The following is a 24,687-nucleotide window of genomic DNA, read 5'->3' on the forward strand; positions in this document are numbered from 1 at the left end:
CCACAAGATTTGGCCTTTAGAATTATAGGGTGAATGAAAATTAAATATATGTTAAAAATTTTCAGGTTTAAGAGTGCTCCCTGCCCACTGCTGAGGGGCCAGTTGAGCACTGCACACCACATTAAGGGCCAAAAAAAAGGAATTTCCAAAGAAAATGGAAAAGAACTAACTCAGTTCCAACACCACCAGATCAAAGCAGTACTTAAAACCAACACATGAACATTCAGATTTTTTTTATTTTGAGGTACAGACAGACCCCCTGGGTTCCTTGAGTTACCCTGCATTTTTAGCTACAGAATGGAAAAAACTACTCTTTCCTCTTTTATCCCTAAAACATCTGAACCAAAAGTGTTTCCTTACTGACCAGCATGTGGTGTTACAGGGCTGTGACCCACCCCAGGGTCTTCAGGCACTACCAGGATAACGTAAAGAAGTTTGTATTTGTTACGCAGTTATTAAAAAAACCCATCAGATGTTTAAATACATGAGATGTGTTGACATACCCAAGCCCCGACCTTTGTTCATATTCTTTATCGTATGTTTGCACAAACCAAGCTGAAATTACTTTGTTTTCCTCCCTTTGCTTTGGATTTTTTGGCATAATGTTATGGCTGAGATCCTTGTAGCAGCTTTCATTTTAGATAGAAGACAACAATATCTGTTGTAACCAAACCCTTAAGCCTTGAAATTCCACTGATTATCTCAAGCAACTCCCCTATAATGCACATCAGCAGATTTTTGCTTTGGTTCTATCTTTAGTTTATTTCTGCTGAAACAGTCTCATCTCAGTTTTCAAGTCAGGACATGTCACTGGGATTAAGAAACAGTATTTTACAGGCTGCAAACGTGCTCCCTTGTCCGGGGAGCAGAACATCCGTGTGCTTTTCAATCCAGATCAAGGATGACACAAGGTCTGGCAGTTTTTCTTCACTATCTTTGAGAATTCAAAAAACATCTCGTCTTTCAGAGCTGGTTTCGGGGTCAGGCTGACACATTTAGCCTGACAGGAGCAGGAAATGTCAGGGATAAACCAATGCTGTACTTGTGCAGGGACTGTTCTGCTGAAACACACTGGGAACCCAGTGACTGCAGTAAATTGTGTTGTTCAGAGTTCAAAAATACACAAAGGGGTATTTTTTAAATCAAAAGGACGGGCAGTCCAGAATATCCCAAACACCACAATGCCCAAATTGCAAAGTTACCCATTTTTTACACTTCAGCTGTGTAAAAACCAGCCTTGGGCTGGTTTTCAATCTTGCAGTGGAAGAAAAGGAGATATCCCCAGAGCCATGGTAACCTTGGCAGGGACAGAAACTCTCAAATTCCTGCCGTGTCCTGAAGACACAGCACAGACTGAATCCAGGGTTCAGTCCCCCTTATCATCAAAATCTGAGATTCCTTCAAGAGAAGCTACTTCGCTCCTTCAAACAACTATTTTTAACCCCTCTATTTTTTCCAAAGGCCTCAGCATAAGACTTCTTGCTCCAAAGCTTGTGGCACTACGTTCCCCTCAGGTACTCACAGGTAGTCTGAGGTATTTTAGCTGCCTCCAGGACCATGTTGTGCCCACCCTTCATACCCACACAGCCCTCCAGCTGCCACAGACCAAGCTCCAGAGCCAGGGCAGTGCTTCCAAACCTGACTGTGCTGTGCCACGTGGGGACACGCACTCAGTGACCTCAGCTCCACTACATCCTCTCACAACATGTACATGGTTTTTCTATTGTGCAAGTGTCTGCTCTGTCAGGATTATTCTGCTTCCTCACGTAATCCAAGGCTTGCTGCAACGAATACAGACTTTCTTCATGTTCCCAGGGAGCCAGTTTCTGCATTACCCAAATCCTCCTCATCTCCCCACCATATTTTTGCTGCTGCAGCGACAACAATTCAAGGTTTTCCCTGGACACTGCTATTTTTCACTCAGCATCTCCGTTCCCTCTCACAGCAAATGTTAATCCAGCCCAGGGAAGCAGCTCCATCTGTGCTGGCACTGCCACAACCAGCACTTTGAACCGAAGTTCCAGTGAAGACAAAGTCCCTGGAGCTTCATTAGCCCCAAACTGAGCCGCTTCCAGCTGTGGCTGGGATGGGTCTCACCACGCTGGAGCATCTACACATTCGTGTGTTTATGGAGTGCCAAAACTCCTGCTGGAGGGTTTCACTGGAATTACCCGTGGTGGATCCTGCAGGAAGTCAGCAGCAGGGATGAATCATTTGTTAAGTTAACAGTGAACCGTTGCCCCAGCTCTGTTTTACAGTGACAAGTTTCCGGTACTACGTGACTTTTAGTAAGCCCAAGATGTTTACTTTTTACAGCTCTCAGAGCCCCCATGACACACTTGAAACTAGACAGACATTTCCATCTGAGTCAAACATTAAACAGGGTATCAATCTATCCTCGTGTGAGAAATGTGTTGAGTTTGTATTTTCTTGAAAATCTGCACTAGAGTATGGAGTATACAGTCATGTTTAGAATATCCTTTATTCTGTCTGGCAGAGGACTCCTTTTCCTCTGTCAAATAAAGCTCAGGAAATCCACAGCAACGATCTACAGGAACTGGGTGGATATTTGAATCTCTGCAGAGTAAATAGAGAAGAGGAACAAGAACCCCAACAATTTAATAAAATTACATACTTTAATTGTTTAAAGCTCCTCATAAGAACATTAAATAAAACAAAAGCAGGAGACTTAATGATATTTTCTATGTAAGCTGTAGATATGAATTAAGTCAGTGTCCACCAGTACCTGAGGTACATCAGCTCCAGAACATGACTTCTCAACTCCATAAATAAAAGCACCTCCAGGCACAACTCCCAAGTCACACCCTGTGTGTTTTCTGTTTCAACAGCTCCCCATTCAAACTCCACCAGCCCTGAGTCACAGAACCCTGCAGGACTCTTCAAATCAATACGCCTGGTTCACATCCTATCAGCAGGGAAAACATTGCCACCCTCAACCTCCTCCCCACAGGGCAGCACAGGAGTTTCTGCGGCAGGAACAGCTCTCCTGAGGGACAGGAAGACCCCTTGGACAGGCCCTGTTTGCTCTCAGGAGCTGTGCTAGACAAGAGAATAAGTCTGGGGTTATTTTTTCTGAGCATTTCCTCTAAGAGTGCAATATAAAGTCACTCACCTGGCTCTGAGTCACACCTTATCAAGGTGAGCTGTGCCTCCACTCCCTGCCCTGTCTGGGCCACCCAGTTTTCAAATTCAGCTTCAGCAAACACAACAGTCAGAGAAATACAAGCAAGTCCTCCCACAAGGCACAGACACCCTTCCTGCCAGGGCTGGTGTCTGAGTGTCCCATCACATGAGCTGTGTCCCAACACAGCCCCGGGGTGTTCCCTCTGCTCTGCAGACAGAGACACCACCACTGAGCAACACCAAGCTCACAGTCCCTTTTCCCCAGTGCCTGCACAGCATTTCCTTGACCCTTTCCCCCAGCACGCTGCAGGACCAGAGCTGGCAGCTCACCAGACACAGCCCCAGCTCCTCCTGCACCCCAGTAAGAAGGGCACCCAACAGCCAGACACCTCTGCAGCCAGGGCTACTACCTGTGTGAGGGCCACAAGGAAAGCATCCCTTCCTAGGGCTGTCTGCCCACTTGCCAGTTCTGCTCAGCCTCGGGAGGATCCAGTTCAGCTCCTGGCACCAAGGCCAGGAGTGCAAAGTGCTGCCAAGACTGCCCCAAAGAGCTCAGCAAACCCCTGCACCACTGTCTGACAGCTCAGTCACACCTGAATATAATTCTGGCTTAAATGCCATAAAATCAGGTACACTGAATTCAGGTAACGTCACCCAGCTGAGCCAGAGGCCACTGAAAGCCAATCCCCTCCCCAGTTTCTGGTGTTCCTACAGTTCCCAGCAGTTATGATTTGGCTGTGCTTCTGCTTGGGGCCAGCAGACAAAAAAGGCAAAAGCAGAATGTGACCTTAATGGGAGGGTAAAGCTGATTCCTGACCCCAGATGTTGACCCTGAGTATGGGGGTGTTCCCAAAGCAGGGCTACTCCCAGCTGGATTAGCTGCTGATGATGCCAAGGGGAAAAACCCAAGCTAAACAAAAAGCCCTTACATTACAAGTCATCTTTAATGATTTTCCTTTACCCTGGCATGACAATTTTTGCCATAAACGAGACTCAAAATACAAACTTTTAACTATGCTGCCATAATAATGTTTCTTTCCTGTAACACAGAGACTCCTGTGTCACAACAGTTCTGCCTGCAGACAGAGGAAACTTGGGTCCATATTTCACAGAATCCTGCTGGATGTGAAGGTGTGTCAGAGCAGGGAACAGTCTGAGGCTGAGAGCTGCTTTTTGTACTCAGGAATACTATAAAGCATCTTCCTGTTTCTCACCTATTCTTTACAGTCTTGTAGCTGTTCCTGCAAAGGAAAATTTGTCAGTTCGTGGGAACTGAAATGGAAGCCCTTATTTTTTGAGACCGAGCTGATAACCCACCTCTTCTGCTCCGCTTACACAACAGCACGAGAGGCCTTTCACTGTTATTGTGGTTTCCACACACGAGATCCAGAGAGGGGCTTCCAAACCCGCCCAGCTCTGAGCAGCATCTAAAGGGTCAGGCAGGTCCCTGCAGTGTCCAAGCGCCCTGGTGAGCTGGGAATCCCCTTTTCCCGGCCAGGGGCCGAGGGGAAGCGCTGGGTTCCCAATTCTGCCTCTTTTCTCAAGCCTTCACAGGCCGATGCCCCGCGAGTGCTGCAGGTTTCCCTGGAGAGGGCAGCCGAGCATCGCTGACCGCCCGAGCTCCGGCTGCCGGGAACCCCCCTGGGCCACAGATAACGGCAGAGGGGAAGGAGGCAAAGCAGGATCCGGAGAGCACGAGGTGTAACTACTGTTCAAAACCATCCCGGAATGGGGGAACTGGGATCCAAGCAGGAGGGAAGGTTGAGCTCCCACCTGGAGAAGGCAGGTTGCTGGTGCTGGGATGGGGCTGTGGGATGGCTCTGTAGGGTGGCAGAGCAGGGTAAGGTGCGTCCAGGGGCCAAGGATCACGTCTTTGCTTCACACCCAGCACTGTGTGTGCTCCCCACTGCAGCGTGGATGGTCTGTACACAACCACATGTGGCCAATTCCTCTGGGATTTGGGGCAAACTTGCCTCTACCCACCAACACAGCGACACTGTCCCTGCTGTCACCCAGCAGCTGTCCCTGCTTTCCAGCAGCACCAGCACAACCTGCCCACACCCAGCTCCAGGCAGCTGCTGCCCAGCCAAGGGGGGAAGTGGTTATGGGAGGAAGGATGGCTGAGAGCAGGCAGAGCAGTGACTGCAGGCTCAGCAGCCCTGGGTCTGTCCTCACCACAGGATTGTATCACTGAAGACCTTCCCTTCCTCTTGCAAGAGAGAAAATCACCTCATTCCTCTGGCATTAGCTGAGCGTGTGCACAAAGCAGGGCCTTCCCCACTTTGGGGAGCACAGAGGGGTGAGGTTTGTGCTGCTAATGGGGCTGAAAGACAGTAGATTTCTGAGCTTGCCCTTAAACCTGCCCTGAAACAGCCAGGTATATGCAGACTTTTCCATGTCTGCCTCCTAGGCCTTTTCCTCTCCCTCCTCTTCCCCTTCCCCAGAGAAATCAGAAGAGCCCCTTGACTGTCCCTTGCCTCAAACGCTGCAGGTACATGGAAGAATCAGATGGAGTGAGAGAATTATTTCAGCAAGCCAAGAGCACTCAAGCAGTTGTGAGATGTGGCATTAGCAGGCAGAAGAACACAACACCCAAGAGGGGAAGTGGGGAAGGAAAGAAAACCCGACACACATTCTCAGAAAGAGCAAGAAGGCGGAGGGAGGACTTGCACTGATGGTTTTCCAGCCCGGGGGAATAAACCAGAGTGGTACAAGAGAGCCAGCTGAAAGCAGAAGTGCGGGAGAGGAGAGGGAAGCAGCCGCTGCTCCGCCCGCAGCTGCACGGGCTGCCCTGGGAGCCAGAGGGATGGGAAGCCCCCGAGCAGCCGCGGGGAGGTGAGTGGTTCGCCTTTGCTGCCCCACAGCATCCGGCAGGGTCCTTTTTCTCACATCATCCCCCGGAGCCCACGCACGGGGCGGGCTGGGGAGGCTCCGCTGCACAGGGAGATCCCTGGTGCTGCTCGGGATGAGCTGCGGCGTGTGGCAAAGGGGGGAAATTGGGTTTTAGGACCAATTCTTTCTTAAGGAGAGGATGAAAGGTAAGTGCTTGATAGCAGGCTGTGGGGTAAGTCTTTACAGCTGATTTTTGGAAATATTAACGTTGGATCAGTTCATCAGGAACTATGGGGATGGGACAATCCTGCTGACAGGATTAGACAGGATATTGGGAAGGAATCCTTCCCTGTGAGGGTGGGGAGGCCCTGGCACAGGTTGCCCAGAGAAGCTGTGGCTGCCCCATCCCTGGAAGTGTCCAAGGCCAGGTTGGACAGGGCTTGGAGCAACCTGGGCTAGTGGAAGGTGTCCCTGCCCATGGCAGGGGGTGGGACTGGATGAGCTTCAAGGTCCCTTCCAACCCAACCATTCCATGGTTCTGTGTGTCACAGGTATTTCCAAAAGTCTCACAGGGAGGAGTGTGATGCTGAGCTCAGTGTTTACTCTGACTCTGTGGGTGGTGGTTTTGGTGGAGTGAGAGCAGCTCTGTTTTGCCCTGTTTTGTACCCAAACTGGCCCTCACAGCTGCTCTGCACCCACCCCATCCTGGGCTTCAAACACTGTCCCCCCCCCAGGCAGTCACACGTGGGCAGAGCTGGACTCTGGAAAGAAATGAAGCAAATAATCTTCAGTGTGACATTTGTGCCAGACAGGTCCTACAGCAGGGAGGGAATTCCACTCCCCAGTATTTGGTGTGGTCAGAGGGACAGGCTGGGATGAACAGCTATTTCCAAAATAATGGAAAAACTTCTGCAACTAGAACAAGAACTCACAGATAAACCGAAATATTTGTAAAGCAGAAGGTATTTTGCTTTTTCAGTAAGTGAAATATCCAAGCATTTATGACAATTTTTGCATAAATCATCAGGTGATCATTTAAGATATTTTATTTTACCGTAACAATACATCTCAGAAATTCTGAACATGAAATATTCAAGACTTTCAGAGTGCTGCAGGCACAATGCACGGGCTGATTGCAGCAGGAAAACTTAATTTTACATTATCTAAGCAACTGATATGTAACTTATTAATCACCAGGATGCTGTGATGGCTCTGTAAATGCAGGAGTGGAAGCAGGAATCGTGCTGCTGCGTGAGAAGTGCTGCAAGTCTGACAGCTGGAATCAATCCCAGCAATGCACTGAGAAGGAAAAGGACTTTTCCATTTGTAAATTTAATTTCCCCCAAAGCCAGTGGAGTTATTAGGCTGGAGTGAGTGGGCTCACAGCAGATCTAATGGAGGGGGAGGTTTCTCTGCTGCTCTGGGCAGAGTTTGCAGTCACTGGGGCTGTATCAGGAATATGTTGCATTCCCAAATGTCATTCCTGGATTCTGTTCCTAATAACTGGGCTCCTCATTTATTCAGGGTGTTGTTTCCTGGGGCTCTGCTGTTGGTCCTGGCACTGTCTGGGGGGGTTCTCCGTTGCAAGGGTGCTTTGTTTTGGCAAAATATTCCCCCCCTGGGAGATCCTGCTGGCAGGAGACACTGTGCCAGACAGAGTTATTCCTGTGCAGAAGCCCAGGGAATCCACACTTGGCTCCTTCCAGGGCACCAGTCCCTCTGTGCCACAGCTCCTGGAGCAAAAGGAGGGCGAGAAGCCACTTTGCTCTTTGTGGCTGAGCTGAGCTGTCAGCTGGGACTCCCTGGGCTCCTTGGGCTGGTTGTGGGGCTGGAATTCCCAGGGAGGTGGAGATGCTGCTCCTGGAAAGGGGTTTTCCACCCTGGATGTGGGATTTGCCCTGTGGAGGATGCTGCAGATCAGCTCTCCCCCAGATATGGGCTGGAGTGTTTCCCAGGAGCTGAGCTGTGCAGGAGGCAAGGGGCATGAACAAACAAATCCAGGAGCTCATCTGGTGAGAGGGAAATGTCCCTTAGGCATGAAAAAGCAGCTTTATGTCCAAAAAAAAAGCAAACAAAAAAGGGGGACAGGCAGTGCAGGAGTTATTTACCATTATAACCAAATTCTCTCCCCAAGCAATGTAATGTCAGGGGTGGTATTTTGCTGCCTTCAGTCTCTTGCCCAGCGTTCAGCAGTTTCCAAGCTTCTAAGTAAGTTAGCTGGATATTACACAACTTCAGATTAGAGGATTTATGATGGCCCTGGGAATGCTGGCTGCAGGTAAGGGATGCCAAGATGATGCTGGAGTCTGCTTAATTAAAGGATGTCTTGGCCTGGATGCTGGAGTTTGGCTGGGGAGGTTTGGATACTCAAGGCAGTTGTTACCCTGGTGGTCCCTGGTGAGCCCTGTGATATGAAAAGTCCATCTGTCTGCTAAAATCCACCTCTCTCTGGAGGGAGGGATGTTGTCAGGTTTAATCACAGCAGTTGGTAATTCCCTCTGCCCGTGTCGTGTTCCTGTGAAGAGCTGCAGGAAACGAGAGCTCTGAGATGTGAGTGCAACATCCCCAGTCCTGTTACCCCATGCCAGGGCCTGATGTAAGAGGAGAGAGACTTGCTGCAACGCTGAGCCCACATGTCAGCCAAAGTCCAGGACTCCTCGAGTCTGACATGCCAAGAAATCCAGCTCAGGATAGACCTGCTCTGCCTGTAACACGCACCAAACGTCCTGGAGCCGCCAATATTCCAGCTCCACAGGCAGCAGGAGTGAAGTGTGGGGCTCAGGCTCTTCTCCAGGATCTCCTGGGCAGCATGTCAAGTACTGGGAAGCTCAAGGGTGTTTTTCAACTGCTGCAAACAACAGAACGGGGGATGAGTGTCAGGGAAATCAGTGGGGAAGGAAGTCACGGGGTCAGGTATAAAATACGTGTCAGATGTTGTAGATGGAGGTTTGTTGGTCAGTGCTGGCTGTTGTCACCTCTACAAACAGCTGCTGCTATTGCTGGATTTCCCAAAACAGGCAGAGAAACCACAGGTGGTGGATTATAGGTGGCTGGAGCCCCCAGCCCAGCAGCCCAGCCCCTGCCCTGCTCCTCAGGGAGCTGTGGCTGTCACAGTCCCAGCTGTGCCTCACGTGTTTGGCACATTTCCCCTTTCAAAAAAGAGCTGAGGGGAAGGAGAGATAGTGACTTGTTTGTTCTGGGGAAAAGGTAATGCTGTCAGGTCAGTGCTCTCCTCCAGCAGTGGGAACTCATGGTCCTGTTGCCTGGATAAAGGATCCTGGACACTCAAAGCCAGGCAGATGCTTTCTAGAATCGGGTCCTGTTCTGTGGGATTTTCCAGCAGATGCTTGGCACTTGGAACATAGCATCTTGCTGTAAATCAGGCAGGTTTAGTGTATCCCAGAGCTACCTCTTCACCTGCTCTCTGTAGCCTTTGTTCCCTGTAACCTGGGGCAGCACAACTGAGCCCTCAGTGGAAGTGCACTTGGTTTGAACACCAGTGTAACCCACAGCAAGGATGGGAGAAAACAACCTGAAGGACAAGCCCCTCAGTGTGACGAAGATGAAAGGGGTTAAATGCATTGAGCTGCAGAAGTGGAGAGAAAAACCCAACTCTGCTGCCACAGGGTGCCCTGAGCAGTGAATCCTGGAGGACTGGTAAGAACTGGCCCGGGATCTGTGCAATTCCCAGTGTTGCTGCTTCCCTCTTGTGGTGAGGAACCGGCCCGGGAATGGACGTGGTGCAGACGTGGTACCCGTGGGCTGTGACAGATGGGGCTCAGCTACATCACCAGACAAAGCCTGGACCTCTGCTGGGAAAGGGTGGAAGTTGGCTCCAGCATTTGCGCTGTGGACCTGAAAATAGGTCCCCATGGGCTATTTTCCTTTTGCTTGCTTCCCTCTAAAGGGGGGGAATGTGTCTGGGTTGAATTTACTGCCTGTTGTGTAAGTCCTCTTCCCCTCTACCTTTTTCAGAGCATCTGAGGAAGAGCAGAAGGAAGCAGGAAGGCTCTCTGCAAGGTCCTAGATCCAGTTAACAACCATGGATATTTGTAAGATACCTGAAAACGCCTCCAAGTGCAGTGGGAGCACCATGGAGTGCTTCATGGTGCTCAGCACACAGGCACAGAAGATAAGCATTGCCACCCTGTGCTGCCTCTTTGGGACACTGTGTGTTTTGGAGAACTCCTTGGTGCTCTACTTGATCTTCTCTTCCCCCAGGACCAGGAAAAAGCCTTCCTACATCTTCATCAGCAGCCTGGCCCTCGCTGACATCCTGGCCAGCATCATCTTTGTCTGCAGCTTCGTGAACTTCCACGTGTTCAACGGAACTGGTTTCTCCAAGGAGGCGTTCCTGCTGCAGCTGGGAGGGGTGAACACCTCCTTCTCTGCCTCCCTCAGCAGCCTGCTGCTCACAGCCCTGGACCGCTACGTCTCCATCAGCCGGCCCTCCGAGTACAAGCTCCTGATGACGAGGAGAAGAGCCTGGATAGCCCTGGGAGTGCTCTGGGCCTCCTGCGCCGCCGTGGCTTCCCTGCCCCTCCTGGGCTGGAACTGCTGCACGCTGGACTCCTCCTGCTCCGAGCTGTTCCCCTTCGTGGACAACAACTACCTGTCGGGCTGGGTGTGCCTCACCCTGCTCCTGCTGGGCTGCATCGTCTACGCCTACGCCCACGTGCTGTGGAGGGCCCACCAGCACGTGGCCTACATGGAGCAGCACCAGGCACAGGCTGGGAAGCAGAACACCCGCATGAGGATGGACGTGAGGCTGGCCAAGACCCTGGTCATGGTGCTGGCTGTCCTCGTGCTCTGCTGGTCCCCCGTCCTCGTGCTCATGATCTACAGCGTCTTCTCCAGGCTGAGCGACCGCCTGCGCAAGGTGTTCGCCTTCTGCAGCACCCTCTGCCTGCTCAACTCCATGGTGAACCCCATCATTTACGCCCTGCGGAGCAAGGAGCTGAATTCCTCCCTGAGGAGGGTGTTTTCTCACTTCAGGAGGCAGCTGAAGGCCCCCGAGGAGAGCCCGGAGGCCGAGAGCACCCACAGGTCCTCCGTGGTAGAGACCGTCTGCGAGGACGCGCACGTGACGTAGGGAGGCGTCCGTGGGAGCCCCGGGAACTCAGGCTGGCAGAAACAGTCTGGATCACTTCCCTGTTTCTTTTCTCTTCTGATGGAGGACCTGGGAGATGAGGATCAGCTGCCTGCCATGGAGACAGCTCCTGCTGATATTGTCCTTCAGTGCTGGGACATGAAGCGCACGGACTTTGCCCTCAGGCACATGGTGGGATTGTTGGGGTGTCCTGTGCAGGAGCTGGACTTGATGATCCTTGTTGGTCCCTTCCAGCCCAGAATATTCTATGATTCTGTGATTCTACCACCTCCTGCCAGGGGAGGTTCAGGTTGGACATCAGGAGGAATTTCTTCACTGGAAGGGTTAAACAATGGAAGGGGCTGCCCATCCCTGGATGTGGCACTCAGTGCTCTGGGCTGGGTGACAAGGTGGGGATTGGTCAAAGATTGGACTCGGTGATCTTGGAAGTCTTTTCCCATCTAAATGACTCTGTGATTCTATAACTTACACAGGCAGCCAGTCCCCAGGCTGCAGAGTTACCACTGCCAGCCACGAGACAGTGGATAAAAACACATCCCAGAACAGCAGATCCTAATATTTTATGACAATTCCCCCTGCCTGTCCACCAGTAACCCCCAATGTGTTTTTATCACACTTACACTCCTTAACACAGAGGTAACATCAAGTAAAACCCTCCACAGACCTTCAGGTCCTCCAGAAATCCCCAGGGATCACATAATCTCTCTAAACCCCTTCACTGGGTACAGGCAGAGCTGTGCCAGCACCATCAGCAGAGTGCTGAGAGCACATGAGGCAGAGGTGCATCTATTTATACCAGACTCTGGGGGTTGTGTATGTGCAGCACAGTGACAAAAAAAGTCCTCATGTCCTGGCAAAGGTGAACAACAGAGACAACACAAAGTCATGATGAGCTCCCACTGGCAGGGAATGCCTGGCTGGATCCCACAGGAGCAGGATGGCAGCAGCAGGAGGTACCTTGGCTCTTCCTAGGAAAGGTGCAGATGGTTCCTCTGGACTTGCAGACAGTCTTGGCCAATTGTGTCTCACAGCATTTGGGACCATGTTGATTTTAGCATCCAATCATGAAAAACTAGAATGTTCTCACTGTGGTTTATGGACTCAGCCATAGCTGGGGCAGACAGGACCCTGCAGGTACCACGTTTCCTCCAGCAAATTCCAGGAGAGCTGACCAGTGTTTGGTGGATGTTACATGATTAAACATTACAGCCACTTCTCATGTTTTATTTCTGTTTCTTCCCCGGTGCATAAACACCTCCAGTTGACCAGGCCGTTCACTCGGATTTAACACAGGCAGGTTTAGCTCGTCAGAATAAACGAGAGAAGCGCTCCGTGACACTGGCAAAACCTGGGGAACGTGGGAAGCTCCAGGCGGCCTGGCAAGCCAGGAGCAGGGGGCACGGGGCTAACCAAGGGGGACGCGGTTGCAGCACCAAGGCTGCCAGAGCTCAAGGAGCACTTGGCGTGACCCTCGGGGATGTTCCCGCTCGGGGCTAAGGGTTGGATCGGTCACCCCCGCGGGAATGTGGCGGACCGCAGCCTCGAACCCGCGGCCCCGCGGTCCCGCCGTTGCCCGGTCCCCCACGGCGTCGGCCGTGACGGTTCAACGGGCCCAATGGGCGGCGGGCGCGGTGCTGTTTTTTGGGCCGGTGGGCGGGCCCGGCCCGGGGGGGCCTCCCCCGGGCCCCCCCCCCCCCCCGTGGCCCTTTGGGCGGCCCCCCTGGCGGCCCCGCCGTCACCGCCCGGACTGGGGCAGCCCTGGAACGCGCGCCAGCTGCCGGCCTGGTTCAGACCGGCCAAGTCGGCGTGTCGTGCAATGGGGGGGTGGTCTCGGTGCCACGCCTGGGGCTCCGAGTGGTTCCCTGGTGGCACTGGCAGGGCCCAGCGCAATGCCAGCTACGAGCGCTTCGTGCGGACGCCGGTTCCCGCCCGGCAACCACTTACGCCGGAGTTTCGCCCCCCATTTCAACTGCTACGCATTCCAGCCCCGGCAGTGGGCAGAAAGCTCTTCTGGCGGGCAAGGGGCAGGTCGGCACCTGGGGCTGGCTGGGGTGGGGTCCCTGAGGGGCTGGGGAGGGTCTGAGGGTCCATGAGGGGACAGGGGGTCCCTGAGGGAATGGGTGCCGTGGCCAGGGGTTCCTGAGGGGATAGGGGCTGGATCTGGGGGTCCCTGAGGGGATGGAGGAGTCCCTGAGGGAATGGGTGCCTGGCCATGGGTTCCTGAGGGGATGGGGAGGGTCTGAGGGTCCCTGAGGGGAAAGGGGGTCCCTGAGGGGATGGGTGGTGGATCGGGAGGTCCCTGAGAGAACAGGGGGTCCCTGAGGGAACAAGGATGCGGTCTCAGGGTCCCTGAGGGGACGGGGAGGGTCTGGGGGTCTCTGAGGTGATGAGGGGGTCTCTGAGGGAATAAGTGCCATGGCCATGAGTCCCTGAGGGGATGAGAGGGTCCGGGCATCCCTGGGGGTATAAAGGAGCCATTTCTGGGAATGTCTGAGGGTTGGAGGTCCGTGGTGACCGAGCAGAGAGGAGACCCATGTCTAGGGTCCCTGAGTCCCTGGAGAGGCCCAGAGAGGATGGGGGCACTGTGCCTGGGGTCCCCAAGAGGCTGCAGGGGTCCCTGAGGGGATGAGTCAATGCCCAGAGTGCTGAGGAGATGACTGGTCTTGCTGCTTCCCAAGTCTCGACTGTTCATTCTTCTCCGGCATTAAAATCCACTTAAAACCTCTGTTATTCTTGTAGTTGCTTCCAAATTTGAAGGGTAGTGGCAGAGGGCTCCTCGCAGTGTGGTTATCCAGTCCCTGGCTGTTTTAGTGACTGTGGAACATCTCAGCTGTCCCCTTGCTGTCCTGATCAAAACCTTTTTCCCCTCAGGTACGTGGTCCTGACCACAAAGCACCATGAAGGCTTCACCAACTGGGGGTCGCCCAGGTCCTGGAACTGGAATTCTGTGGATGTAGGGCCCCACCGAGACCTCGTAGGAGAGCTGGGAGAAGCCCTCAGGGAGAGGTATGGCACTGCCAAACTGCTGTTCTGTCAGCTGAATCAGTTGTTTGGGTTTTTTTTTTTTTTTTTGCATAATATTGCAGTGAATCCTCCTGGCTGTGCTGACAAACAGCAAAAAATGATAAGTTTAGTGTGAAAAACCTAGTGCTTGCAAATAATGAAATAATAATGCCAGCAGTTCTTAATCCCCACTGGAGCCTAACTCTTCCCTCCGTTTCTGTCCTTCAGGAACCTACGCTATGGGCTCTATCACTCCCTCATGGAGTGGTTTAACCCACTCTATCTTGCTGACAAAAAAAATGGCTTCAAGACCCAGAACTTCGTTGTAAAGAAGATGATGCCAGAACTTTATGATCTCGTGTTAAAGTAAGAGCTACAGCCAGTTCAGAACCGTGAGCACTTCCCGGTTCCAGAGAAGAGAGTGTTAATTTTTGCCAAGGCAAATCTCATTACTGACCATTAGAAAATGGGTTCACATTTGTCCTGTGAACAGTCTAATCTGTAGAATAAGGTAGGGACAAATTTTTCATGGAAAAACAATTCCCTTTAATCCTGCCTTTGTGCAGGGTGGCTGGAAGTGGGGCAACCTGCCTGGTATTTGTAGAGTAGAAGAGTGATTTCACTGTGGATTTACATCCTTGCCTTGCCTCCCCTTTCTGACAAAAATACGAGGCTTGGGCACACGGACAAAAAGAATGTGCCTTTGAGATGCCAAATTCTGTTTTTTTGGAAGAAAATGCATCCTCTCTTGAGCTGTGGATCAACACATCGTTCTTTGCTGCTGCAACAACCTCACTTAGAGCTTTGTGTGAAGCAGAAAGTGAAGCAAAATCTCCTGGTGACACAGGCAGTGGGAAGGGGAAGTAAAATTATGTCAGATACAGGAAACACTGTGGCAGGAGAAAATGAGCCATTTTGAGATAACATTTATCTCTCTTAGATACAAACCAGACTTGATTTGGTCGGATGGAGACTGGGAAGCTCCAGATTCCTACTGGAATTCCACCTCTTTCCTTGCCTGGCTCTATAACGACAGTCCCGTCAAGGTACCAGTGTCTGCTGTCCCTCCTTGTGTGGGTGTGGGAGGTCTGGCAGCAGAGGGATGTGTGATAACACCAAAAACCCGCCTGGCAGATGCCAAATGTGTTTTATTCTTCCCCAAAAACCAAGAAGGCCCCACAGTGCTCCTGTGAGAAGCTCCACTGTCCTTTGCAGCACTGCCTGAGAGAACAGGGAGGGGCTCTCTCAGGGAGGGGTTCAGCCTTCTCAGGAGGATTCTCTCTTTCAATACACAGGGAATTTTAATTTTAGGTGTTTACCTCCTCACTTGGACGCCTTTGCTGGCTTAGGGGGGTGATTGCAGGTGGAACAATCCAAGACAAAACGTTCTCTGCCCTGAGCTGAGTGTGTTCCCTCAGGACACCGTCGTCGTTAACGACCGGTGGTGTAACCGCTGCTCGTGCCGGCACGGAGGGTTCTACAACTGTGCTGACAAATACAGGCCAGGCACTCTGCCAGATCACAAGTGGGAGATGTGCTCCTCCATTGACAAGCTGTCCTGGGGCTACCGGAGCAACATGAGCATCGCTGAGGTCATGGATGAAGCAAGTATCATTGAGGTGAGGAAGCTGAAATCATAACAGCTGTGGGGGAAAATCTGAGAACTAGAGGTTTCCTTCATCCCCCTACTTGCCAAAGGAGTTGTTGTGTGTTCCATACACTCAGGCTGGAGTTAAGGAGCAGCTGATGAGTGCCATCATTCATATTTAGATACAGTGATGTTCTAAATAAGACCTGGTCTATAATGGGAAAATAATATATTTCATGGGAAATATTGACACATTTTCAGATATGCTAGATACTTTTATTCCAACTTGTAACATTATTTTGTGATCTGAAGGCAATCATACTTTAATCAAACCAATTTCCAGAGCTGATTATGCTTTTAACAGACTGGGCTGTGTAAATACTGCCCTTCATTTAATCTACTGAGCCATTAGCTCAAGTGTCACAGATGATTTAATTGCTGTGAGAAAGAAGCAGCATGGGGCAGGAGAAAAGAAACACCAAAACAAAAGGTGTTTCTGTGTCCTCAGAGGTGAAGGTGATGCAGCTTGTTACCTTGGTTTATCTGCCACAGGAGCTGGTGCAGACTGTGAGCTTGGGAGGCAACTACCTTCTCAATGTGGGACCTACCAAAGAAGGGGTGATTGTCCCCATCTTCCAAGAAAGACTCCTGGCCCTTGGGAGGTGGCTGGACATCAATGGGGAGGCAATTTATGAATCCCGGCCTTGGAGAGTGCAGATGGAGAACAGCACAGACACAGTCTGGTAAGGATTCTGCTGCTCAGCACCATCTGGGCTGGGACTTCCCCAGCTGACATTTGTTTCTTATTTGTTCTTAAATTTGGCACACTCTGAACCGTTGCCATCAGGTGCAGATGGTGTTTAGGTAATATCCTACAGTTGGAACATTCAGTTTCTGCCCCAGGCTGTTACCTGGGGAATATCTTGCTTGAAAGAAGAGAATACAAATTAGGACGTCACCCACCGTGCTTGAATTGTTAAAAAACAACCCTTCTTTTCAAAAAAAGTCAGGACTGCTTTAGGCAGTGGCTCTGGCCAGAAATCTCTACAAACTGGAGTTGTTTTTGTTTCCTCGAGTGTGTTCAGTGTGGAAATGCAGAGCAGTGACGGGGATGACGCTGAGCCCAGGACACGTTCACAGATGACATTTGCACACATGGACTTTGTTTGGGTTTCATCAGCCAGCGCTGGTGGCGGGTCCAAAGTGACAGGGTTTGGAATGAGGGGAAAGTAGGTGACCCCTGTGTGGTGACAGGTGAGCTGGTGTTCTCGTGCCTGGTGCTGCCATGGGGCTCCTGACCCTGCTGGACTCCCTGTCCCACAGGTACACCTCCAAGGGACAGGTCGTCTATGCCATCTTCCTGCTCTGGCCTCGGGACAGTGTTTTGAAGCTCTGCTCGCCCATTCCATGCCCAGCCACACAAGTAAGGAACCTGAAAAACAGACACCACACACTGAGAGCATATTTTGGGTGTTTATAGGCCGGGAAGGGCCAGTCTGGCTTCATCTGGGAACTGGGGAGAGCAGGAGAGTTGTGTGCTCTGGCCTCCCTCCAGATCCTTGCAGCATCCCAGGCTATTCCTTGGTTCACTGAACATGGAACACTGGACAGGAGTTGCCAGGACAGGCTCATAGCTGCCATGGAATAGGCAGATTCTTCTCCCCTGGAGTCTTCCGGTCCTGCTGATGCAGGGAGGGGAAGTAAATCCATATCCAGCCTCACCCAGGGCAGGGATGGCTGTTCCTGCACCTCAGCCCGTGCTCAGGGGCACTGACCTGCTCGTGGCAGGTGTCACCCTGACGCAAATGCTCCAGTGCCCTCTGCTCTAAACAAACAGAAGTGAAGCCTCAGTAACAAACAAACCCACAAACAACCAACAAACATCATATGTTTGGCCTCAAAACATCCCAAGTGTGCCCTGTGCCCTGTGAATGGCGGGTGGGGATGAATGGGAGATGCTCTGGGGTGTGCACAGGGGGCCTGTGTGAGCTCCAGCTGATTGTCCCCTGCCCTCCTCTGCAGGTGACCATGCTGGGATATGCAGGGACTCTGAAGTGGCAGGAAGAAACCCCAGGGAAAGGGCTGCTCATCACCCTGCCCTACATGCTCCCATCTCCTCTCCCCCCTCAGTCTGGCTGGGCTGTGAAGCTCGAGGGTGTGTTGTGACAGCTGTGGGATGGGCACAGCATCTCCCAGTGCCTTTCTTTTTGACTGAATCCAAGAGGATTTTTCATTTATTGTTGAATAAATAATGTTTCACTTAAGAGAAGGTCTCCTCTAATCCCTTCTGCCTTGTATTCCTTTGGTGTTGATTGGAACAGTTGTGATCACCTCTTTCATCACAAATAAATGCAACAGAAGCTTGTTGGAAGAGATCTACACAAAAACCATAATCTAATACGAATCCACCCACAAACTTTTATTTATATCCTGTGGGGACAGCTACAAGGAGAAGAGGTTTTGTTCTTAGTGAATTGAAGAAAAGCCACTGTTCTGAGCTGAACTTCTGCTGTTTGAGTGAGAGCAGATTTCCAGCGTGGATGTTGACCCTCTCCAGAGAGGGCTGAACTTTCTGAGGGATGAAACTCCTCACCAGAGCAGCCCGGGTGGAGGTGGAGGACCCACAACGCTGCAAACAGGCACTGCTGGTTACTGCCCCACCCAGCACAAGCAAAAGCTGCCAGAACAGAGCCCCTGGGCTGTTTCTCAATGGACAAACATCCTGACCGCCTGCCAGGAGTCCCTCACAGGAGCATCACCGGGCCCCGCGATGACGCCGTTAGACACCGACAAGGGACAATGAGCCAGCGGGCCGCTTATGTCTTCTCAACCCCATTTCATGCCGGTACCTCTGTCGCAGCGCGGGGGCCGTCCAAAACAAAAACAGCGCCGTGTTTACTCAGCGCCCGGGCCACCGCATAAACCCATCTATAACGTTGCGCGGCGGGCGCGGGGCCGCAGTGCCGGGGCCAGAGCGAAACATGCCACAGTACGACAGACAGGAGCGCCCAGACGGCGCCTGGCACATAAGGGGTGGGGACGGAGGTATGAGGATGGAGGGATGAGGGATGAGGGGGTGAGGGGCTTGAATGAACGACACGGAGGCGTCCGAGCCCCGTTTCCGCTCCACGTGGTGCGGGCGGCCACTGACCGCCCGATTCACGTGCGGGGGGCAGCGCGGTCACGTGATCGCGGTCGGACATGGCGGCGCGGCGGTGCTCCCGCGCTGGGCAGGATCGCTGCGGCCGTAGGACGGGAACGGGGACGAGGGACGAGGGCCGGCGGAGCGCCGAGGGAGCATCGGTGGCCGAGCGCTCGGGCGGTGAGGGGACGGGACACCCGGGCGGATGGCAGGTCAGGGACCGGGGGGCACGGGATGGGGAGATCGAAGGCCGGTGATTCAAAACAATCAAATTTAGTTCATGATGCTGTCTAGGCCATGTCGTCTGGGGAGTGACGGATAGCTCCTGCATAAACACCCCACTGAAACAAGGATTTTGAGAGCTTTTATACACTTTAACACCTCAAGCCCCCCCTTGACAGTCAGTCATTTAATCCTTACAAGGCATCAACATTAATCTTTAGTTAAAGACAACTTAAACTTTTACTTAAACAACCTTTGATTGGTTTAGCTTCCTAGAGTGTATTTTCAGATCTTGTTGTGGGTGGGGGTGAGCGGGCTGGGGGGCTCCGGGGTCCCTGCTGACACTGCCCTCTGTGCCAGGTGAGCGTGGCAGCGACAGGGACGGGGCCGTACCCGAAGCGGGTGAAGGTGGTGGAGGTGGGACCCCGTGACGGGCTCCAGAACGAGAAGGTACAGGGGGGGCTCCTGGCAGCTCAACCTCAGCCCTGCCCGGCCCCTCAACCCCTCCCTGGGGGGTTCTGGAATCAAATACCCCAAATGTGCCACTCTGCCCACCAGCAGGGCTTTTCCTTCTTCTTCTTCTTTTTTTTTTTCTTTTTCTTCTTTTTCTTCTTCTTTTTTTTCTTTTTCTTTTCCTCCTTCTCCTTCTCCTTCTTCTTCTCCTTCTCCTTCTCCTTCTTCTCCTTTTCCTTTTTCTTCTCCTTCTTCTCCTTCTTTTCCTTCTTCTTCTTTTTCGTTTTCTTTAAATGCCGCCTTTTTTATGTTGAAAAACGATCTTTTGTTTTTTAATTTTTAATTTTATTTTTTTTTGCAATGAAAACTTTACTGTGGAAATAATGACTTGAGGTCGTTTTTCTTTTCTTTTCTTCCTCTTTTTCCTCTCAGAACGTTGTGCCCACCCCGGTGAAGATCAGTTTGATCAACATGCTGTCAGAGACGGGGCTGCAGGTCATAGAGGCCACCAGCTTTGTGTCCCCCAAGTGGGTCCCTCAGGTCGGTGTTCCAGCTGGATTTACAGTGTCACAACAGTAACCCAGTGACTCTGCTCCTCCAAACCCTTCATTGCTGGGCAAGAACCAGTTGCAATACTCCAGACTTCCCCTTTGGACCCTGGGGAAGGGCAGAGGGACAGCTGGTCGTGCACGTCAGCCTGGCTGAGTGACTGACCTCTGATCCCTCACACTGTGCAGTGTTTGCTCTCAGAGGCCCATTTCTCTCAGCCCTCAGTATTTCTGTTCCCATTACAAAAAGGCATTTGAAGGATTGTTTTCTAGGTTGGCTGTTGTCCCTGTTACAGAGCTCTGCTGGTTTCTTTGCAGATGGCTGATCACACCGAGGTCATGCAGGGCATCACTAAGGTGCCTGGGATCAGTTACCCTGTGCTGACCCCCAACCTGAAGGGATTCCAGGCAGCGGTAAGGGCTGGCAGCACCTCAACAGCCACGTGTTTGTCTTGCTTTCAGTCCCCTCTGGTGTCCCACAGCTCTCCTGACAGCTCCCAGCTTTGCTGCTGCACCTGTAACTTTGCACTTTTGGAGGCAAACTTGGATGTGTCATGGTGGTTCTGCTGTGGAACAAACTTTGGGGAGGAACTGGGTTATTTGGGGAAAAAGTACTTCTACAGAGTGAGAGAACTGTAGTTATAGATCATGGAACATCACAGAGTCACTGAGGTTGGAGAAGACCTCCAAGATCATCAGGTCCAGCCTTAAAGTCTAAATAATCAGGGCAGTTTTATTTAGGAACAGAAAAGTTTCTGTAAAGGGAAGTGTTTTATGGGGCTGGTTTGAGACTTCTCTACCAAGAGAGGCCATTGAAACACTTGAATTAACACTTGGCCATGAAGTGACTTGAATTGAACTCCTGAAATCACTTGAATTGAGTCATGGCTGAGCTTGTCATTTCCCATGCAAGAAAAACCACCCAGCTTGGATTTAAAAACTGGCAGTGGTGGGCTGAGGGTTGGACTTGCTGCTCTCAGAGGTCTTTTCCAGCTCTAATGGTTCTGTGATTTATGGTGTTTATTTGCAGGTGGCTGCAGGGGCCAAGGAGGTGTCGATCTTTGGAGCAGCATCTGAGCTGTTCACGAAGAAGAACATCAACTGCTCCATAGAGGAGAGCCTGGAGAGGTTCAGCGAGGTGATGGCAGCAGCAAGGGCAGCCAACATTCCTGTCAGGGGGTAAGGAATTCCTGCAGCCAGCATTCCCACTCAGGGGTAAGGAATTCCTGCAGCCACCTTGGCATTGAGCAGGAGACGTGGCTGCTGGAGTTTATCCCTTTGGAGCCCAGCCCACACAGCACTGAGGAGTGGGATTTCTTTACAACTTCTATTTTTTGGGATGTCTCTGCCTGGATTTTTGTGAGCTCAGGGCATGGAGGAGCTTTAGTTTGGACCACACTCAAGGTTTCAGCTGCTGCCTTGGTACAAAGCCTGTTCTGCTCAGGACAGTCCACGCTCCTCCAGTTGGATTCACCCACTGTGTGGTTATTCTGTTGTCAGAAGGATCCAGAATAACAAGTTTCTTGGCAGACATTCCACATGGAAGTGCAAAGATCACAATCCCAGGAATGCTGTGTGCTCTTGTCTTGGCAGATTTTTCATGTCCCTGGAAGAAGGAATTGTTGAGCAGTTAATTCTGCAATTGTTGAGCAGTTAATTCTGCAATTGTTGAGCAGTTAATTCTGTAATTGTTGAGCAGTTAATTCTGTAATTGTTCAATAATTAATTCCATAAGATTTGGCCACTGAACTTTTGGAACATGAAACTAATTCTTCCATCATAAAGACATGCAAGATGCACTAAGTCCTGACTGATTTGGCCAGCTGAATGTCCTTGCCATTTTTCTAGCTGAAAAGTGTGTGCTTTTCTTAACCACAGATACGTTTCCTGTGTCCTTGGATGTCCCTACGAAGGGAAGATTTCTGCAGCTAAAGTTGCAGAGGTGAGTTTAACACAGATACAACCAGAATTTCTGAGAAAGTTTTTGGCTCATTTTTAGGGATATGAGTTGGGCACTGGGGCTGGGGGGGGTGTCAAACCATTTAGCCAAAGCCTGGGAAAGGGAAGGCTGGGAAAGGTTCCAGCCACCACAGGGAGGGGAGACTGAGTCCAGCTGAAATGCACAGGGGAATTCAGGGAGGTTTGGGCACCTGGAGGTTTTCAGTCCCACAGAAGAGTCTCGTGGCTGCTCCAGGTCATCACACACCGATCCCTGTGTGCAGCTCTGGGGAAAGGGGTGATGTACTTCCCAGGGCACATCCTGGCTTTTGGACAGGTCTCCAAGAAGATGTACTCCATGGGATGCTACGAGATCTCCCTGGGGGACACCATCGGCGTGGGCACCCCCGGGAGCATGAAGGAGATGCTGAGCATGGTGATGAAGGAGGTGCCCGTGGGGGCTCTGGCTGTTCACTGCCACGACACCTATGGACAGGCCCTGGCCAACATCCTGGTGGCCCTCCAGGTAGGATCCTTCCTTTGGATCACAGACTCATGGGGTGGTTTGGGTTGGCAGGGACCTTAAATCCCATCTCGTTCCCCCTGGGTGGGGACACCTCCCACTAGCCCAGGGTGCTCCGACCTGGCCTTGGACCCTTCCAGGGATGGGGTGTCCACACAAATAAAGCATCTTCCTTTGGGTTTGTTCATTTCTTTGCTTGTGAATGGAAGCTGTGAGGGGCAGGAGGTTGTGCTGGCAGAGCAGTCACGCCTGGCTGTGGTGTGGGTTCCTCTGCAGATGGGGGTGAGCGTGGTGGACGCGTCCGTCGCCGGCCTCGGGGGCTGCCCCTACGCCCAGGGAGCGTCGGGGAACGTGGCCACGGAGGACCTGGTGTACATGCTGAACGGGCTGGGCATCCACACGGTGAGTGGGGCGGCCCCTGCATCCCCCTCCTGCTCCAGGGCTCTGCTCAGGCCCCAGCAGGGCTCTGGGTTCGGCCCAGGGAGCCTGAGCGTGGTGGGGATGGGGAGAGTCACACTGGGTCTGTGTGTGGTCCTTCCACACCAATCCCACCCCCTCTGCTGGGAGCATTCCCTCCTCTTGGGATTGTTCAGCCTTGGGGTGACCTAGTTGTGGCCTTCCTGAAGGGAGCCCACAGGAAAGGTGGAGAGAGACTATTGTCTGTCCCTGGAAGGACAGGACACAAGGAATGGCTTCACACTGACAGAGGGATGTTGGATATTAGATGGGATATTGGGGAGAAATCCTTCCCTGGGAGGGTGGGGAGGCCCTGGCACAGTTTCCCAGAGAAGCTGTGGCTGCCCCATCCCTGGAAGTGTCCAAGGCTGGGTTGGAGCAGCCTGGGCTAGTGGAAGGTGTCCCTGCCCATGGCAGAGGTGGAGTGAGATGAGCTTTAAGGTCCCTCCCAACCCAGACCACTCTGGGATTCTCTCCCACATCACACCCTGAGATCTGACCCTTGCTGTCAGTGAGGCTGCATTAAAGTTCCCTCCAAAGGCTCCCTCGCTCCCTGGTAGTCTCTCCCAGTGATCCCAGTTGTTACTGGGCAGCTGTACCCAACAGAAGCAGTGCCAAGGCCATGCTGTGCTTCCCCCGTGCAGGGTGTGGATCTGCAGAAGCTCATGGACACGGGAACCTTCATCTGCAACGCTCTCAACCGAAGAACCAACTCCAAGGTGTCCCAGGCATCCTGCAGACTGTGACTCTGAGGGGAGTTTCTCCCTGGATCGAGAAGAAAGCGAGGATCTGGCACTGCCTGGAATTCCTCTCTGATCTCCAGTGCTCCTTCCTGGCTCAGCACTTGAGAGGAAACTCATAATCCACCAGAATTTGTGAAGAAATGAGGGAAACGAGAATATTAGATTTGACCTTGAGGATGTCACCATTTGCCTTAGGGAAGGGAGGATGTGGATGGGCTCTGGTCAGACCAGCATCCACTGACTCCTGCCTTGAGCCTTAGGCCACCAGCCAGGGATAATCCACAGTTTTTCCAGTTGGAGCACTTCTCCAGGTCGGGCTTTGCCCTTCCCTTCTCACTACAAATGTTAAGCCTGAGTCAAAAGCCTCTGAATGTCCTGGGGCAGCCTTGGACAGTCTTACAGGGACTGTGGCAAAGGACAGTGTATCTGTTGTAAGATACCTTTAAACACTAGGATAAGAAACATTATTTAACATTTTGAAAAAATCACGTTTCTAATAAACTGAACCAGTTAAAGCTGCTGCTTCAGTTCCAAGTGCCTCCTCCACGTGGAAAGACCACATCATCTAGGGCCGTGGCAGAGAGTGTGAAACACTCCCTGCTCCTCACAGGTCACGGGGAACACCCCCACCCCCCCAAAATCTATTTAAAATTATTTTAATTTTATCAGTTTATTTGCGAGGCGGGAGCCTCGTCCTTCTTCCGGGTGGGGTTCGCCTTTCTCTGCGTGCGGCACCGTCTCTCCACATCCCTTCAATGAACTGTGGCAATTAAATAAACGTTCAACAACAACCGGCGCTGAAATGGGGCGGAATCGGGCAATAACCGGGGGTTTTGGGGAGGGCGCAGTTCCCTCCTCCCGCCGCCGGGCGCCGCCGTCCCTCGGGGTGTTTTGTCCGCGCCGGGTTCCCGTAGCGGGGACACGTTTCCATGGAGGGGCCTTAAAGGGGCCGCGCCCGCGGGCGGAGCGGGAGCGGAGGGTGAGT

General features: G+C 52.1%; 3 protein-coding genes across 3 annotated transcripts; all 3 read left to right on the forward strand.

Moving 5' to 3' along the window:
• The first annotated feature begins 5,926 nt into the window (after positions 1–5,926).
• FUCA1 (alpha-L-fucosidase 1) lies at positions 5,927–17,941 on the forward strand. The gene is made up of 8 exons (XM_029963005.1): positions 5,927–5,979; positions 13,958–14,092; positions 14,318–14,455; positions 15,030–15,135; positions 15,508–15,708; positions 16,230–16,420; positions 17,001–17,100; positions 17,700–17,941. The coding sequence occupies exons 1-8, from the start codon at positions 5,951–5,953 to the stop codon at positions 17,841–17,843; spliced, it is 1,044 nt and encodes a 347-aa protein (XP_029818865.1). The 5' UTR covers positions 5,927–5,950; the 3' UTR covers positions 17,844–17,941.
• Positions 9,292–11,313, forward strand: CNR2 (cannabinoid receptor 2). The gene is made up of 2 exons (XM_008920566.3): positions 9,292–9,633; positions 9,952–11,313. The coding sequence occupies exon 2, from the start codon at positions 10,019–10,021 to the stop codon at positions 11,066–11,068; it is 1,050 nt and encodes a 349-aa protein (XP_008918814.2). The 5' UTR covers positions 9,292–9,633; positions 9,952–10,018; the 3' UTR covers positions 11,069–11,313.
• A 1,438-nt stretch (positions 17,942–19,379) lies between the features above and the next one.
• On the forward strand, positions 19,380–24,217 carry HMGCL (3-hydroxy-3-methylglutaryl-CoA lyase). Its single transcript, XM_008920567.3, has 8 exons — positions 19,380–19,491; positions 19,927–20,034; positions 20,361–20,456; positions 21,073–21,221; positions 21,921–21,984; positions 22,318–22,506; positions 22,780–22,905; positions 23,604–24,217. The coding sequence occupies exons 2-8, from the start codon at positions 19,966–19,968 to the stop codon at positions 23,703–23,705; spliced, it is 795 nt and encodes a 264-aa protein (XP_008918815.1). The 5' UTR covers positions 19,380–19,491; positions 19,927–19,965; the 3' UTR covers positions 23,706–24,217.
• The last annotated feature ends 470 nt before the right edge of the window (positions 24,218–24,687 follow it).

The sequence above is a fragment of the Manacus vitellinus genome, unplaced genomic scaffold (assembly GCF_001715985.3).
Source record: "Manacus vitellinus isolate BGI_N305 unplaced genomic scaffold, ASM171598v3 scaffold_52_pilon, whole genome shotgun sequence".
NCBI lineage: Eukaryota > Metazoa > Chordata > Aves > Passeriformes > Pipridae > Manacus > Manacus vitellinus.